The sequence below is a fragment of the Trachymyrmex cornetzi genome, unplaced genomic scaffold, assembly GCF_001594075.2.
Source record: "Trachymyrmex cornetzi isolate Tcor2-1 unplaced genomic scaffold, Tcor1.1 scaffold320, whole genome shotgun sequence".
NCBI classification, from domain to species: domain Eukaryota; kingdom Metazoa; phylum Arthropoda; class Insecta; order Hymenoptera; family Formicidae; genus Trachymyrmex; species Trachymyrmex cornetzi.
Genome location: NW_017297898.1, coordinates 175,626 through 192,094, shown reverse-complemented (window position 1 = coordinate 192,094; position 16,469 = coordinate 175,626). Strand labels below are relative to the sequence as shown.

At 26.9% G+C, this 16,469-nt stretch overlaps 1 protein-coding gene across 1 annotated transcript in view; it reads right to left on the bottom strand.

Annotated features, from left to right (window-relative positions):
- Positions 1 to 5,654: 5,654 nt before the first annotated feature.
- LOC108762754 (venom serine protease Bi-VSP-like) overlaps positions 5,655 to 16,469 on the bottom strand; it is a 12,581-nt gene continuing 1,766 nt past the window's right edge. The window contains exons 2-7 of the mRNA XM_018509911.1: positions 12,673 to 12,773; positions 8,875 to 9,198; positions 8,108 to 8,410; positions 7,296 to 7,397; positions 7,024 to 7,175; positions 5,655 to 5,842 (exon numbers count right to left, since the gene is read on the bottom strand). Coding sequence (XP_018365413.1) covers positions 5,678 to 5,842; positions 7,024 to 7,175; positions 7,296 to 7,397; positions 8,108 to 8,410; positions 8,875 to 9,198; positions 12,673 to 12,739 — 1,113 coding nt within the window. The 5' untranslated portion in view covers positions 12,740 to 12,773 and the 3' untranslated portion in view covers positions 5,655 to 5,677. The remainder of the gene's footprint in view (positions 5,843 to 7,023; positions 7,176 to 7,295; positions 7,398 to 8,107; positions 8,411 to 8,874; positions 9,199 to 12,672; positions 12,774 to 16,469) is intronic.

The window sequence follows — 16,469 nt, the reverse complement described above, 5'->3', positions numbered from 1 at the left end:
GTATTTTGTATTTTGTATTTCAAATACTAATATTGATAATCAACCTTATTATTTAAATTACAAGATACAAAAAGCTTTCAATCTTTCGATTTTAAATACAAAATACGTAATACTTTTATGTGATGCGCTAAAATAAAAAATACAAAATATGCTTGTATTGCAAATAGTGTGTTTTAAATAAAAGTATTTCAAATACATGCCCAACTCTGGTCGTCATTGCTCCTACTAAATATATCGTTATTTTTTACTAAAACGATAATTAAATTTGACACTATATTGCGTTAAATTTAATTATATAGTGTCAAATTTAACTATTATTTTAGTAGAGGAATGTCGCCGATACTGACATAAGTAGAACTCCTAAAGCGACACTCCCTTATTTCTCATAAATTAACTATTGCACTTTATTAATACTAATAAAATCGTGATCTGTTTACCTAATTAAAGAAGTACAAACTCATAATTTGTATATTTGTGACTTGTTTCTATACCAAATCAGCTAAAAACGAATTCTACGAATGCGAATATAAAATTCTTACGATTTTCTTTTGTAAATTGCATAAATAAATTTAAATAATAGTGACTGTATTATTGATAATATTCATTTTAAATGCTTGTAATTTCCTAAATCAGTTTTATTTATATTATTTTTTCTCTTAATTTTTTCATAATATAATTTTAAATTAAAAATTGGGATGCAGCGTAAACCGCCACTGTCTGTAAAACAGATCATGAGCTAACTTAATCTTTATATTGTTATTTTATAGTGTCAAATTTATCTTTATTGGAGCTGAAGATAATCGTGCATATATATGGAAAAACTTTTAAAAAACTATCCCGTTATTATCCCGAAGTGAAAAGATTCTGGAATATCTTATATACATTCATTTATTGACTGCTAGAATGAATGAGGTACAATAATTCATAACAATACAGACATACATGCAGGGTATCTCATTTTAATTAGAACAGTTAATTTCTGGAAATCACGAGATTTTAGGAAAAAAATATTTCAGATAAAAGTTGTAAAGTTCGAAGGGGAAATTCAAAGTAACTTGACCTGACCTAAGATTACTTTGAATTTTTTAAATGGAACCCCCTATTTTTTTCATTACATATTCGTGTAGCTTATTTCAAAAGCTCTTCAAGACACTATATAACAAAATGTTTTTCCATTAATTATTTTTTGAGTTATAAAGCTTGAAAGTTACAGTACCGCCGGTATTAACTGCGCGTATTATCCAAGGTGTAACCAACGACTAAAACCTCTTGAATATTATTCAGGATTATGACCTGGATAACATTTGTTAAGATCAAAGTTATGGAGATTGTTCCTCTTATTTTCATTTTTACACTAAACATTTATTTTTACATAAAAATGAAAATAAGATGAAGTACAACCCTTAAAAATTTAATTATTGCAAAATTGCAAACAATATTATGAATATTACTATGTTATTTTAAAGCAGGCACTTTTATATTTCTAAAGTTTTATTTTCAGCTTTTGTTTAAAAAATATCGTCCAAATTACAGTGATATAACAGGATCGACCACCTTCCTCTAATAATTATCTATATAATGAAGTACTTCCACTGTCTACAATTGTTATATATTATTTTTATAGTATAAAGTATTTTTATAGTAAAAATATTTTTATAGTATATTTTTTTTATAGTATAAAGTATTTTTATAGTAAAAATATTTTTACAGTATATTATTAGCTTTGCGTTGATGATATATGATATTTATCATGCGCCATTATAATTTAACAAATTGATTAATATTTTTACTCAAGGATTCATTTAGCAAAGACGTATTTTTTAAAACATTTTTGAGAAACATTTTTAGCAATATTTGAAAAATATTTAAAACCTGAAACTAATAAATATAATAATATTTTTTGAAATATTTTAATCTCGCAAAATAATAGAATTATCCCAAGGATTACGTATTTGAATGTTCAGTAAATATATGTATGTGTACATCACGAGGCGAACTCGTTTGACAGTCCTAAATAGTCTTTAGATTATAACATATAGTCCCCACAATATGAATAATTTCTCATAAATTTATTACTTTCGTTGAATTTCATTTTTGAAATTTTCTGGATTCTTCATAATTTTAATATTTTATATATATAATTATTTTAATGAAATCTTAATGAAATGATACTAAAGTGTATTAATTGATGCAGATTTCAATATGCAATTCAGTAATATTTTGTTATTATTTATTACAATTTCAGTAAAAAATTTCCATCAAGGTTCTCTCACAAATATAAACTAGTAAAGATAGAGGAAAGATATCGACATACCACTTTGTTTTTAGACAATAGTATTTAAACAAAAGGTAAAAATAAAACTTTGAGCCTCATTCATTCTAGTAATTTAATTTATTCTTTTATGATTTTCTACAATTAGATCAACTAACGGTTATACTCTCGTAAAATTCTATAATGTTATAGTAATATATGGTACAATTTTTGTTTTACCTATACGTACTACACTCACCAGAGATACATTCTATATTTTTTGTAGAGGGCACTACTTGCTTATAACAACAACGGTAAGCCTACTTTAATCACAAACTATGATTAATTTATCGATGATTAATTTATTGAATAATGCTTGTATCTATTTTTTATTACGAATAAAATTTTGTATTATTAAATTAATTTTTTTGTTGCTATATAAAAGAGATTAGATTACGGAATTATATTAGAAATTCTGTTTTGTACAATTCCAAGCAGAACAACAAGTCATTAATCAAGTCAATATCAAAATCATATCAAAATGACTCCAAAATGTCATTTATGATTCATTTTAACGTCAATTTGACGACATTTTAATCGACGTTACTGTGACTTGTTATTCTACTTGGGATTCTGCCGATTAAATTAATCATCAATTAAGTTAATCAAACTAATAAATTATAAATATAATCGAGCTCTCAATATTACAGAATACAATAAAAAATAGACAATAACAGCATATACATAGCGTGGATCTCAGTACGCCAATTTCTATATAATTAACACAAGAATGTCTACATAATATATAAATATACAATAATTATCTGTATCATATTATCCGTATTACTCGTACGTTTCGATTTCCTTCAAACCATCATCAGCGAATACTGAATGTTATCGAAGATGTTTAGATTCAAATGTAATAATGTTGGAATTCCGATCCATTTACAACTGAGGGTGAGCAATTTCCAAACTTTCTGGTTGGGAAAAGCATTAAGTCTCTCCGTTACAAAGCCAAGTGACTGACCTTATTCTCCACAGATTTCATTTAGTTATTCCATATGTAGAAAGTCAAGTTTAACAAAGGAACACATTACAAAATTATACACATATTTTTTTCTCTTTAAACGATATAAAATTATAACATGTTCTCCCGACGGGAGTTAGACAACTAGTTAATCAAATTTTGGTTGAAGTCACTTATAACACAAGGATTTTGCAACTTTTAATTTTATCCACAAAAAGCACTACCGATCTCTAATACATTATATACGCATACCTTTCTTGCAACAAGTTCTGCTTATCTCCAGACAAAGAATGAAAAGTTACTTTACAAAAATAACTTATTATCTCGTTACTCGTTAACGAGAACAAAGTAACTATATATAATTACCGTTATATTAATTACTAATCCTCAAAAGTAACGTGTTACCCTTACCATTTTTTATAAAGTAACGATTCGTTACTTTTTTAATGTTAAAATAAGACCAGTCAAAAAATTTTACAATATAAATTTTACAAGTATAAATTCAAAATATAAAAAATAACTATATAAAGTAACTGTAATTTATTACCGTTATCGACGAGATAAGGTAATAAAGAACTCTGTTCAGATATGGTAACTGCTAAAGTTACGTTATCTATTGGAAAGTCGAAACTGCACATGCGCAGTTCGTATCTGGATGTACGGTATTGCAAAAACTCTCTACTGTTAAAAACGGCCAGTCTTACGGAAGTTCATGTAATTAACTGTTACAATTAAAATTTAAATGACTATAGGAATAAGAAACTGATAATATAATAGTACTAATTTTATGATTTATTAGTTTTGCAAACATGTATATACATTTAAAACCCAATAATACTTAATTTTTATTTCAAACTGTTATTGTAATGTTATCATCCGAATTTGATTATCAAGAGAGAAGATAACTGTACAGAGAAAAAAGTTGTAATTTTGCGGCAATAATATATAAAAAAATATTATCGTGTTACGAACATATATACTTATTTATGCAGCACTTATATAATAAAAAATCATGAATTTATAATAATTATCCAAATAATATATTTATGTTAATAATCGCAAATTTATATCAATTGTCGATAATGTCATCGTTCTTCAATTATCCCCAGACCTCTGGCACTAAACTGTATTGTTGCAGCCAATTTCATTCCGCCTAAGTAACGTAAGTATATTTAATATTCTACGACGATTCAGAAATAGTCGTTAGTTCGTATTTATACAATTCCTTTTTTATTTACGGTTTGTAAACCACTCAGAAAGTCCTACTTCCCATCTCCTCTGTACTGGGTACAGATAGTGAACGATCATTGATGACAGAGCTCTCGAACACGTCGAGAATTCATGTCGTTCTCACGCTCAGAGAAGAGGACTGTTACTCATCGTCGTGGTTACATCAACTCCCATGTTAGGGAGGGAGAATGAGATCAACTCCTACAGAACTGATCCTGTGAAGTATGATCTTAAGGTTTCTATCTTACGATAGCCACATTTATACAGTAGTGAAGGTATTTTAAAAACGAGTAACATTTAGTTACCGTTGCCCTCTATCAACGAATTTGAGAAACAACTGACTTATCCAGTTCCATAAATAGGATTCAAGACTGTTATCATTCTACAGTTCTAAAGTGACGAGTATAATGCTGTAAGGCGCAGACATCACATTAAACTTCATAACTCTAAGCTTTAAAAAAATTGTTTTTTTTTTTTAAATTGGAATAAGAAATAATAAATATTCTCATATAATAATAATGATTTTATCATCCTTATTATTATATAAGGATATTTATTATTTCTTATATAAGGATATTTGTATTTCTCTAGACTTTAGACTATATAACTTTTGTTTAAAACATTTTTTTAATAAAAATTACTTTCCTTTTTATTTTAAAGTAGATGTACGGATGTACAAATACTTTATATATTAAACATATGTATATGTATATGAGAGAATTTATTGTGATATATCCTAATTTTTCAATTAATTGTATAAATTTTTATTTTTTAGTCAAAATAAATAAATTGATTTATATTTAGATGATTTATATTTATATTTATTCATATGCTTGTATCCTTTTCCTATATAGATTAAATAGCTGCTTGGTATCTGATTGATCAATTTAAATTAAGGATCAATTTAAAGTATAAAAGTATTTATCTATAAGTATTTATTTATAAAAAAGTTTTGTTTAGTCAATTTAGCGATTTTTTATGGTTGGATTTATATTTCATAAATTACAAGTAAAATGATTATGGAAAGTAGTTTATTCTATCTGTAATACACCACAACAAGGGAGATTGTTTATGTCACAATAAAGTTCATGCCAAAAATACAATTTTCAGAATTAATGTAAGACATTAACAAAAAAATAAAAAGTTTCAATTTTTTTAGAGAAAGATATTTATACTAATTGACTCGTGATGAAATCTAGGAAAGCCGTAACTTTTGTATAAACGCCTGGAAAACCTGGCTCAGCGCATTTGAAACCATATGATACTACTCCAACAATATAAAACGTTTTTTGATTTCGAGAAGTAGGAGTCATCATTGGTCCACCACTGTCACCCTGAAAATAATTTTGCATCGTAAGAAAAACGTATTAATAAAATTGTATTTATCCAATAAACCAATTAAAAGTAATATAACATCAATATTAATTTCACATTCAACATAAATATTAAAATATAACTCGTGTGTTACATAATATTTACTTTGTTGAGCGTGAAATTATAACATATTGATGTTATGTTACTTTTAGTTGGGGTTTACTTGGTTATCTAGCACACATACAAATTATTAAAAATTGATCCTTCTTTTTCTCCCTTTTTAAATCTTAATTTTGGAAATCTTTGGATTGCTGCATCATATTTATATATTTACATACAGGGTGTCCTGAGGTGAATTTAAACGGCCAAACTTTGAGAATGTATAAGAAATCGATAAACTGAGAAAAAAGGTTCTTAAAAGATACGCTCGTTTTTGCAACATTTAGAAGAAAATCACAAACAAGACAAATAGTAGTAGTTTTCATTTTTGTACTTATTTATTATTTAGTCATTCATATTTATTTACGTCGTCACTTGCAATACAGATATTGTTTAAAATGTTGATCTCTTGCAGCAATGCACGCGTTGCATCTTGTACGAACAGCTCGTGTTGTAGCAAAACACTGATTTGATCAATGTAGTAATGACTTGTCGATTCGACATTCTTCTGTTTGGAAATCGATGTACATACTTTCGTACTGCCTCTCAAGCATTATCGTTGAAGTCATAGACAAAATAACATTCTGCTTTGAAAACAATAATATTTCAAAAATTACATTTTGTCCTTTTTTGCAAATTTCTTCAAAACTAAGCAAAAACGATTATATTTCTAAAGGACTTTTTTCTTAGTTTATTGATTCCTATATACGCTCCTGAAGTTTGGCCATTTAAATTCGAGACATCTTTTATATTATACATATTTATATATTAATACGAGTTTGTTTCTCACTGTATGTTATTAACATCATGAGATAAATAAATAAATAATGAATGCATGCACATCAGTGAAGATTCGGAAATTGACAGAATTATACAAACTTACAATTAATAAAATTTTACAATTAAAGAAAATTTTACAATAAAAAAATGATGTGGTGTAATAATTAAGAAGGCAAAACTTGATTTAAAAATTAGAGAAAGAGAGAGAGAGTAAATTTTTTATTAATTGTTTATCATGATTTTACTATTTCTTTTCTCTCACCTGACAAGCATCTTTACCACCTTGAGGATATCCAGCACATAAAACGCGGTTGTCAATCACCGTTGTCGGAAAATTCTGGAAAGATTTTTTGCATTCTTCCTGTGTACGTACAGGAACTTGTATTTGCAAAAGTTGACTGCTTATTGGTCCGTCTGAAAAACAAAAATAGCAGTAGCAAACTTTAGTGTTTTTCTAGAGTAAAAAAGATTATTTGTATAGTTGTGTCATTAGATTATAATTAGGCAGGATTCAATTTATCTCACATTACTTACGAAAATAAACTGATCCCCATCCAGCAACGAGAGGATATGTCCTCTCTAAATTTTTATTTTTGATAAAATCGTCTACCGGAAGACAAATGGGATGAAGTAATTCTAAAAGTTTATAAAATATTAATCTATATTATGAGAAAATATTAATCTATATTAGAAGGGAAAAGAATTTATATCCTAAAGTAATATCTAATTTTGAAAATTACGGTATTCAGTAATTGGTACTGTTTGTTCGAACATTGCAACAACACAACTACAGACTGCCGCGAGACCACAACGTAGAGCGTGAGCAGACATTCTTTACCAGTCACTTACACTTTACAGTGTAAATACTGTAAATACAGCTATGCCAATGTTGATTTATATTCACACAAAAAAGTTCATATTTAAACCACTCTCGTAATTTAATTTTAAAGATCTTATCGATTTTATAAATTTAATATATATCTATTTTAATATATTTTATAATTTATACTGGAAAGATATAATAGAAAGACTAACAATAGAGAGAGAGAGAGAGAGAGAGAGAGAGAGAGAGAGTATTCGAATTTTAATTATTTATAATTCACACTTCAATAATTTCCAAAGAGTTATACTTTGATCTCAATCTGCAATGGTGGTAATCACATTCCTCTGTGGCAATGGAAGAATTTACCCACTGTACGCTGGGAGAAATTGATATCAATTAAACGAATGCTAATCTCTCCAATTAAATTTCTTCATTTAATGAATTTTATCGATTTTGCTAAATACATAAGGGAATTGTTGCCTTTTTTATAAAAAACAAAATAGAATAGAATAAAAAAGCTTACGCGTAAAGGGTACTTCGTGGGTCGTTTTTAAAACTGCCACATCGTTTGTGTAAGTTCTAGGATTGTATTTGGGATGTATTGTTTTCCTTTCGATAAAATCTTCAAACGGGGTCGCCCCGTCATTGTTGCTATTCAGATCTAAGTCACCAATACGCACTTTGTACAAATCCGCCCGTCCATGAACGCAATGTCCGGCGGTAAGTACGTGTCGACTGGAAATTAAAGCGCCACCGCAAAGCCATTTTGGAACGTTTGGATTTTTTGAGTTTGTGTATCCGAGAACAGTAATCCAAGGCCAAGCACCTGCAAAATTAATCGATTATCGACGATTGCAACGATAATCAAGTATCAAAACAATACATTATTGATTTCAACCACCTTTATAATTATTTCTGTAAGTAAATAAATACCAACATTTTAATTATTATACCTTGAATTTTAAAATTCTATCAGAATCTATTTTAAATGAAACATATAGTAGTTATTTATATTTCTCGAGATTAATTTATTGGAAAAAAAATTTACTTTCAATTGATTGTAATATAAAAATACACTTTAGTATTTTGACAAGGAAAAAAGTATATAAAATTGAAATGTTCCTATAAAATATTTTAAATATAAAAAACAAATTTTAAATTTTTTACGATAAATCGAAATAAATTTTTCTTTAAAAAAAAATTAAGAATTCTGAAACAGTTATATGACAAACAATCGAAAAATGTGTTGAGACTCTGAATGTTCTCCCATAACGTAAAAATCATTCGTACCTAATTGAGCTGGAATGCCATTAACGATTTTATTTAATGTTACATTACTGTATCCGCAGTAAGGTGGATACAAAGGACCATATCGAGTGTTCGTGATTTCTCCATTGCCTTGTAAACCGTTGCCCGTATCGCCTGTATTTCCACCATCGATGTTGGATGGACAGCAAACCCTAGGATCATTACCTTCAAAGCCGCAAACAGAAGCACGGAGAAAATTGCCTACTTGCGGATTTTGCGGGTCCGATTTCAGGAGATTGAGTAACATCGTACACGATCTGATATTGATGCATTTGCCGAGTTGTCCTTCCGGATTTTCGCATGTATCTATCAAAATTCGAATTTAAAGAATTAATACACGAATTATAATAACGCACTTACGATTAGTAAGTTTCTTTGAGATATACCAAAATAATTTGTGTTCCCTTTTTTTAAGTACACATCGATATAGCTTTAGAAGAATTTTTGGTTATTATGAAAATTCACAATCGTGATTTTATGAATTATATGCTTAAAAAAGTTTCTCATGATATTGATAAAAGTCGACTGTTTATACGTCTAATACAAAGTATATGATTACTTTTTAGAAGTATCGACACTAATCACATTCATTATTGATTAATAGCTTTCATCAAATAAGATTCACGAGATGAAACATTTGATTTCCTCTGTCTATCTTAGGCACTCTTAGATTCTTATTATAGTCATTCAAATGAAATTTCATCTCAAGAGTATATTAGGTGAAATATTTAAAATTAAATTTTGTATCTTAAAATATAGTCATGAAACTAACTGTCCGGACAGTACGCAATATTGATGATTCTCAAGTAGCAAGTTGACGTCAAATGACGTAACGTTTTAATGAAATACACACCTCTTTAATATCAATAGGATGCCATTAAAACGTCATCTTGCTACTTGGATTTTTTAAACTGTTGTCCAGGTTATAAATGGTAGCTTTTACACGCACGCATTACGGCATTAATAAATAATTTATATTTATATTTGGACAATTAACTGTAAAACTGCAGTGATGTTATATGTGCGTGGAATCATTTTTAACGTAGGACAATTATTTAAAGAAATAATCGATGCATTATCTGGATAATTAGTTTTGTGATTGCAGATGATTCAATCATATTTTAACTAAACACTTGGGTTTTACTTTTTAATTTGATAGAATTTAATTTATTAGCGCCAGTTGATATTAAATCTTTTTTTATAAATGTTATATATCATTAGAGTTAAATAAATAATACCATTTGGGTTTTAAAATAACGAAAATAGTACCACTTGTGGGTTTTATAATTTGCTACAATAGTTTTTTTCTGAGGCGCACATACTCTCTCTTGTAAGGATATTACTACTTATTTATCTCATACATATAATAATGGAATCCGTTTATACAAAACAGACGTATGGCAATCAATGTTAAATAGATATATTTGCTGTCAGATATATATATATATATGTACATACTACAAGAGAGAGCGAAAGAGAAAGAGAGAGAGAAAGATTTAAAAATGTGAATTCTTCTTCTTCCCTAATTCAACAAAGATAGCATTTAGAAAATCTTTTTTTATATGAAGGATATTAATATAAGGATCTTACATAATATATTAAAAGATATTTTCATCAAGATTATTATTATTTACTATCAAATTGCGATCTTTTTATATTTTAAAAAACTTATTGCATTTATAGCAGAATTTAAATGTCAGACCCTTTAAAATTGCTTATTGCATAACTATGATTTCTTTATATCAGATGATACAATTATATAACTGTTTATTGTATGAAATAAGGCACTTTTTTCCGGTAAATTATATCTAACACTTTTTGTTCATATATTAAGTGCTTTACAAACGGCGGTTTTAAAACAAATTATATAACCACTTCCGCAAATTATTTAATTATTTATAAAGGAATGTAAAACCACTGAGAACACTCTGTAATAATAGAGCATAGAATTGAGCACAATCATGATTTTGACTGGAATGACGTCAAAATTTTAGACAAAGAACAAGGGTTAAATAAAAAATTTATTTCGGAAGTGATTCATATAAAAAAAAGACAAAAAAATAGACTTAATATGCAAAATGATACGGAATTGTTGAATTCACTATATAATGATTTAATTTAGAGAAAATGGATATATTCTTGTTTTATAAATTATGATTTTGTAAAGTTGATCTTATATTGGTATTCATTTGTTTCCATGTTTTATAAGTTATAAATTTGTATCGTCAAGATTGCGTTGATATTTATCCCGTTTAACTTTCATACTTATAAACATTATGTAATGTGAAACGTCCTCTCACACGCTCTCAAGACATTATTATAATTACATCGCATTATAACGGATCATCGTTATGCTGAGTACAATGTAAGTTTTATCCATTTGATGACAATCAATTTTAATACTTTGACTACGATAAAAAATTCATACATTAACTCGATTTTAGTTAAATGATAGAATTCTTGTTTGAGTATCCAGCTAAGTACAAACGATAATGAAGTTCTTAATTTTGGACAACAGCGTAGCGATGATTCATTGACAGCATTTACCTTATTGTGTTACAACGCATCAATTTTGATTTCGATGAATATAATTGTTACACTAAAGATGACCTAATCCTATGGTCGAAACGTTTGTAATTGGTGATTGACATATACATTATTTTTTACTACACACGTATAACTGTGTCGGTTCTCAGTGGCTTTACATTCCTTCATAGATTTAATCTTTGAAGCCTTGTTTAATTTTAAATTTAATTGTTATTTAATTATGATTCAATCATGTTACATGTAATTAGAATATTTAATTAATTTTGATATTAGAAATAAATAAAATTGTAATGATTACTCATTCATTTTTCTGTATTAACGACTATTTAATTTATGTAATGTATTACAAACTGTTTCTTAATTAGGTATAATAAAAAATACAACAATCTTAATAATTTATTATTAATTAGCAATAAGAAATATTCATACAATGGAATTTTTAAAATTGATATTTAAAATTGCGACTTGTGATATTTTCTGTTAATCAAGATTTTTATTATATTTAATTAAAACTTCTAGTTTCTTGAAAATATATATAACTGTCTTATTTTTTTCCAAAGTACAATTTCAAAAATGTTTTCTCACTGAAATTTTCAACGTTTATCTAAAGTGAACGTCAGTTTACGTCATCTTATATACATTTACGATTACATTATACAGACCAATCCTAATTGCCATAACTTATGATGATGTTTTTTTCTCAGAAGCATCCGATCGCCAAGAAGAAGATACAGAATGTTGTAACAGTCAACCTTCACCAATAACCAAACATACTTGAAACTCTCGTTCTCTCGATTTGAAGGATCTGGCCTTGGCCGTATTTGTACAGTTTTACGTCAATACTGTAATTTCTCGATAGTCTATGTAACGGAAAAATAATATAAAAAATTTCATTACACGATAAATTGATGTACATACTATGATATCATTTTATAATAATACCGGCATTACTGTGTGATGATAATATCAGTATTATGTAAGTATCATAATAAGGAAAATTTTGTCCATTTATGTACCTTGTTCTATCGTAATGTGTACTTTGCATATTATAAATTTTTAAATATAAGAATTAATTACAAATAGGTATACAAAAAGTATATGTCTAGAAAACTAAACGTATTTTTTTGGATAACATTTTGACATATTGGATTTCTCTACAAGAAAAACCTAAACGAAGCTTCTGACGAGATTGTAATGGAATTTGTGATTTCGAAAAGATGATACAAAACATACCTTGAGAATGCGTCGACGGTATTAATGTACTTAGCAAACCGATGAATACTAATATGATAGTCCACATTATGACTTCGCTTATCTAGGAATGAATCTATGTCCTGAAAATACAAATGTACCACATTATTCCATTACTTGTTAATGAAAAAATGTACAAGTAAATTGTTTGCATTCTAAAATATATTCAATAATTAAATCATTATATAATGAATGTAGAATACGTTTTTTATTATATTTTATTAACTAGATCATAAAACATTTCCGATTAAAAACATATCAGTAGAAACACAGGAAAAAAAAACAGAATATTAATTAACAAAAAAACAATAGAAAGGATAAAAAGAAAGAGATTCAAGATTTACTCCAATAATATACCTATATAAGCAAAAAGGATGCAATGTATCTTATTCTGTGTTTGTTGTTGCTTAATAAATCTTCGATATTTCTTGTACTTAAAATATTAATTTCTTCTTGTTTATTAATGGACACACATCCTTTTATAAATAAAATTAATTAAAAAATCTCAAAAAGCCATTTGTAATTACAATTTTGTTATTTCAAAATATTAAAGAAATATACATATATTAGAGATCCACAAATTATTACACTAAATTTAGTTCAGTTATTATAAAAACGTATATAACATGAATTTATAGATGAATATTACGTAGATAAAAAACATCACAATCTTTTATGATCCTTTTAAAAATTATTGCAATATAATTTTGCTTCCACATTTTGAATTAATTAACTGAAACGATAGATAATTAATACATATATAATCATAAAAATATTATAAAAATATAAGTCACTCTCAACAGCACACACAAAATGTATAGTTAAACATCGTCAATATATTATGTAAACGTAAAAAAGAATCACACAAAATTTATACACATTTAATTTATGTGTCAGCTAAATAGACTTCTTCGTACTTTTTCTTGCGGACTTAACACATTATTGTCAAGAATAATTTTATAATTATCTACAATGGCAATACGTAAGATATTCCTTGTACATAAGGAAGAAATGTTGTTCAATTATTTACGCAAATTTTATTTTAAAATATGACATTCAATGTTCTCCACATAAAAATAAGTGTCCTATTGATGTACTAAACGATATGTAGACGTAAAATATGATACATAATCCAGAATGTTCCTTTGATGGTTGCAATTTAGCGTACCCATTATGCAAAAATGTATATTTCCGTGTGAAATGTAATTCGAAAATTTCACGAAATCGATTATAAAAATATCGCAATTTAACAGTATTTTGTGACGTTAGTAATGTAATGTCAATATATTAAATAATAATTAAGGTATTGGAAAGTAAATGGATGACAAACTTTCAAGATATCAATTTATGGGACTACTTTATAGTATTTTTTGCATGTTTTTTATATACAGTAAAGATAAAAAAGTGTAAATTATAGGTGGAAAATTAATATTGTGGAATAATGTAAACATATGCAGTTTTATAATACAAGTATGTGTATATAATTTATAATTTTTATTTATTAGGTAATGCAATCAGAATTAATTTATCTGCCTAAGATTATTAATAATTTATATAGGTATTTACATTTTTAATATTATTAAATCACAAACAATATAATTATAAAATGCTTTTTTTTACAAAATTTTTCAGATGCTACATTTTAAATAAAACAAAATTCTAAATTTTGATGTTAAACTTTTAATAATAAACAAACTTATGAAGTTCTTATTAAAACTTATTTGACATTGACTTAAGAAGATTTTGCTATCTATTTTGCATTCTTTAAGCGTCATTTATCAAAATTGCTTTTTATCATCTATTTCTATCGATATTGCATGTTTCATATAAAAAGATTTTTATTGAGAGATACTAATTGTTTACTACGTGTTTCTATAATAACACATATATCTATAATAACATTTGCACATAAATCTTTATGAATAATATTGTTTGTTAAACGTAATTATGATCTAGCCATTGTTAAAATATTAAAAGCAATTTTCGACTGTATTTGAAAGTTATATTTATTATGATATATGTAAGCTGGGAAATAAGCGTGTGGAGATTTCAATGCCCTATACCGCTGTAATTGACGTGAAAATAAGTTCTGCTTGGGTAATTGTTTGAATGGATGCATAAATTAACTATATCGGATGATGTACTAATAATAGCGAATTTGGATGCATTAGTGCGCATTAATGTATATTAAAACCATTGTACATTGATTTAATCTGTGTAAACGTAAAATGCAAATATTTCGAAATTCGAATTGTAAAATACAAATTTTACTTAACAGCACAATAAAATATATTGAGAATTTCATGGTTTAATTTATTTTTATATTTTTATTGAACACACATTTTTACGTTAATTTGTCTACGACGACAGCTTTAATGTACACCAATTTGCATCGAATACATCCAATCGAATTCACTATGAGCTTTTTTGCAACCTAGCGTGACAACGTTGCTGGAGGATTCCCCGGCGATTCTGTTTCATGGCCAAAGTTAATTATAAGTTATATATTCTACACCTGGTATTGATAAAATCACTCTGAATTCAATAAAAATGACGTCATGCCAAGGATACTACCAAATATACATAGCATGCCGAAGGCTATAAAATTGATAAATCATTTAATTTTTCGAAATATGTCGTAAAAAATAAATTATTAACATTTTGACTGTAATCTCGAAAAATCACATTTAAATTTAAAATGTTCATGTAGAATTTACTATGCAAAAAAATGTATATTTCAAATTATACGTTTTTATAATACGTTAAAAATTTTTTAATTTCTTCAAATAAATCCAAAATAAACTATCAAAGAGATTAAAGAATTTTTCAGTAGAAGACTTGAAAACCAACTGAATAAATAAACGTTACATGACTGTTAAATACATATTACACAGGGTGTCCCCAATATACCCACTTGTCTTGAGCCGGTAGAGCGGACTAAAGTCGAAAAGTCCTCTACCATTTTGCAATTTTCGCAATAGTTAACGAGATATTAATTACTAAAAATTGCAAAATATTAGTCTTGAATAATTTTTTACTCAAATACTATCAACTTTACAGAAAAACTGTAAAAGACAAAAATAATTTATTTTCTTCTCATAAAGTTCTGAGAATTTTTTACGTATTTTCTCACGTTGGTAAAAATAAGAAAATGTAGTATTAAAAAGTTGATAATAAATTCTGAAAAAATTCTCAGAACTTTATGAGAAGAAAATTAATGATTTTTGTCTCTCGCAGTTTTTCTGTAAAGTTTATAGTATTTGAGTAAAAAATTATTCAAGACCAATATTTTGCAATTTTTAGTAATTAATATCTTGTTAACTATTGCGAAAATTGCAAAATGGTAGAGAACTTTTCGACTCAGTTTAGTCCGCTCTACCTGCTCAAGACGAGTGAGGCCGTATGTTGGAGACACCATGTATATAGAAATAGGGCACGATATAACAAGTCTGAATGGATCCCGATTGGAATTATTCCATTTTTTTCTGGAAAATATAATACAATAAAAGTTTTAATTTATAATAATACACAGTAAAAAATCATGCGTCCATATGTAGAATTTTTCTTGTGTTAGCACATTTTGATTATAATTACTTCAATGTAAAATCAACATACAACTGATATGTTATTATTTTTGTAATATTTTGATGATTAGATTCATGTCACTTTTCTAACTTAACAATTGCGTATGTCAATTAAAAATGGAATATTATTTTGAGTGTTTTTAACACAATTGTTTCAATTAATCTATATATCTCAAAGTCAATTTAATATCTAAG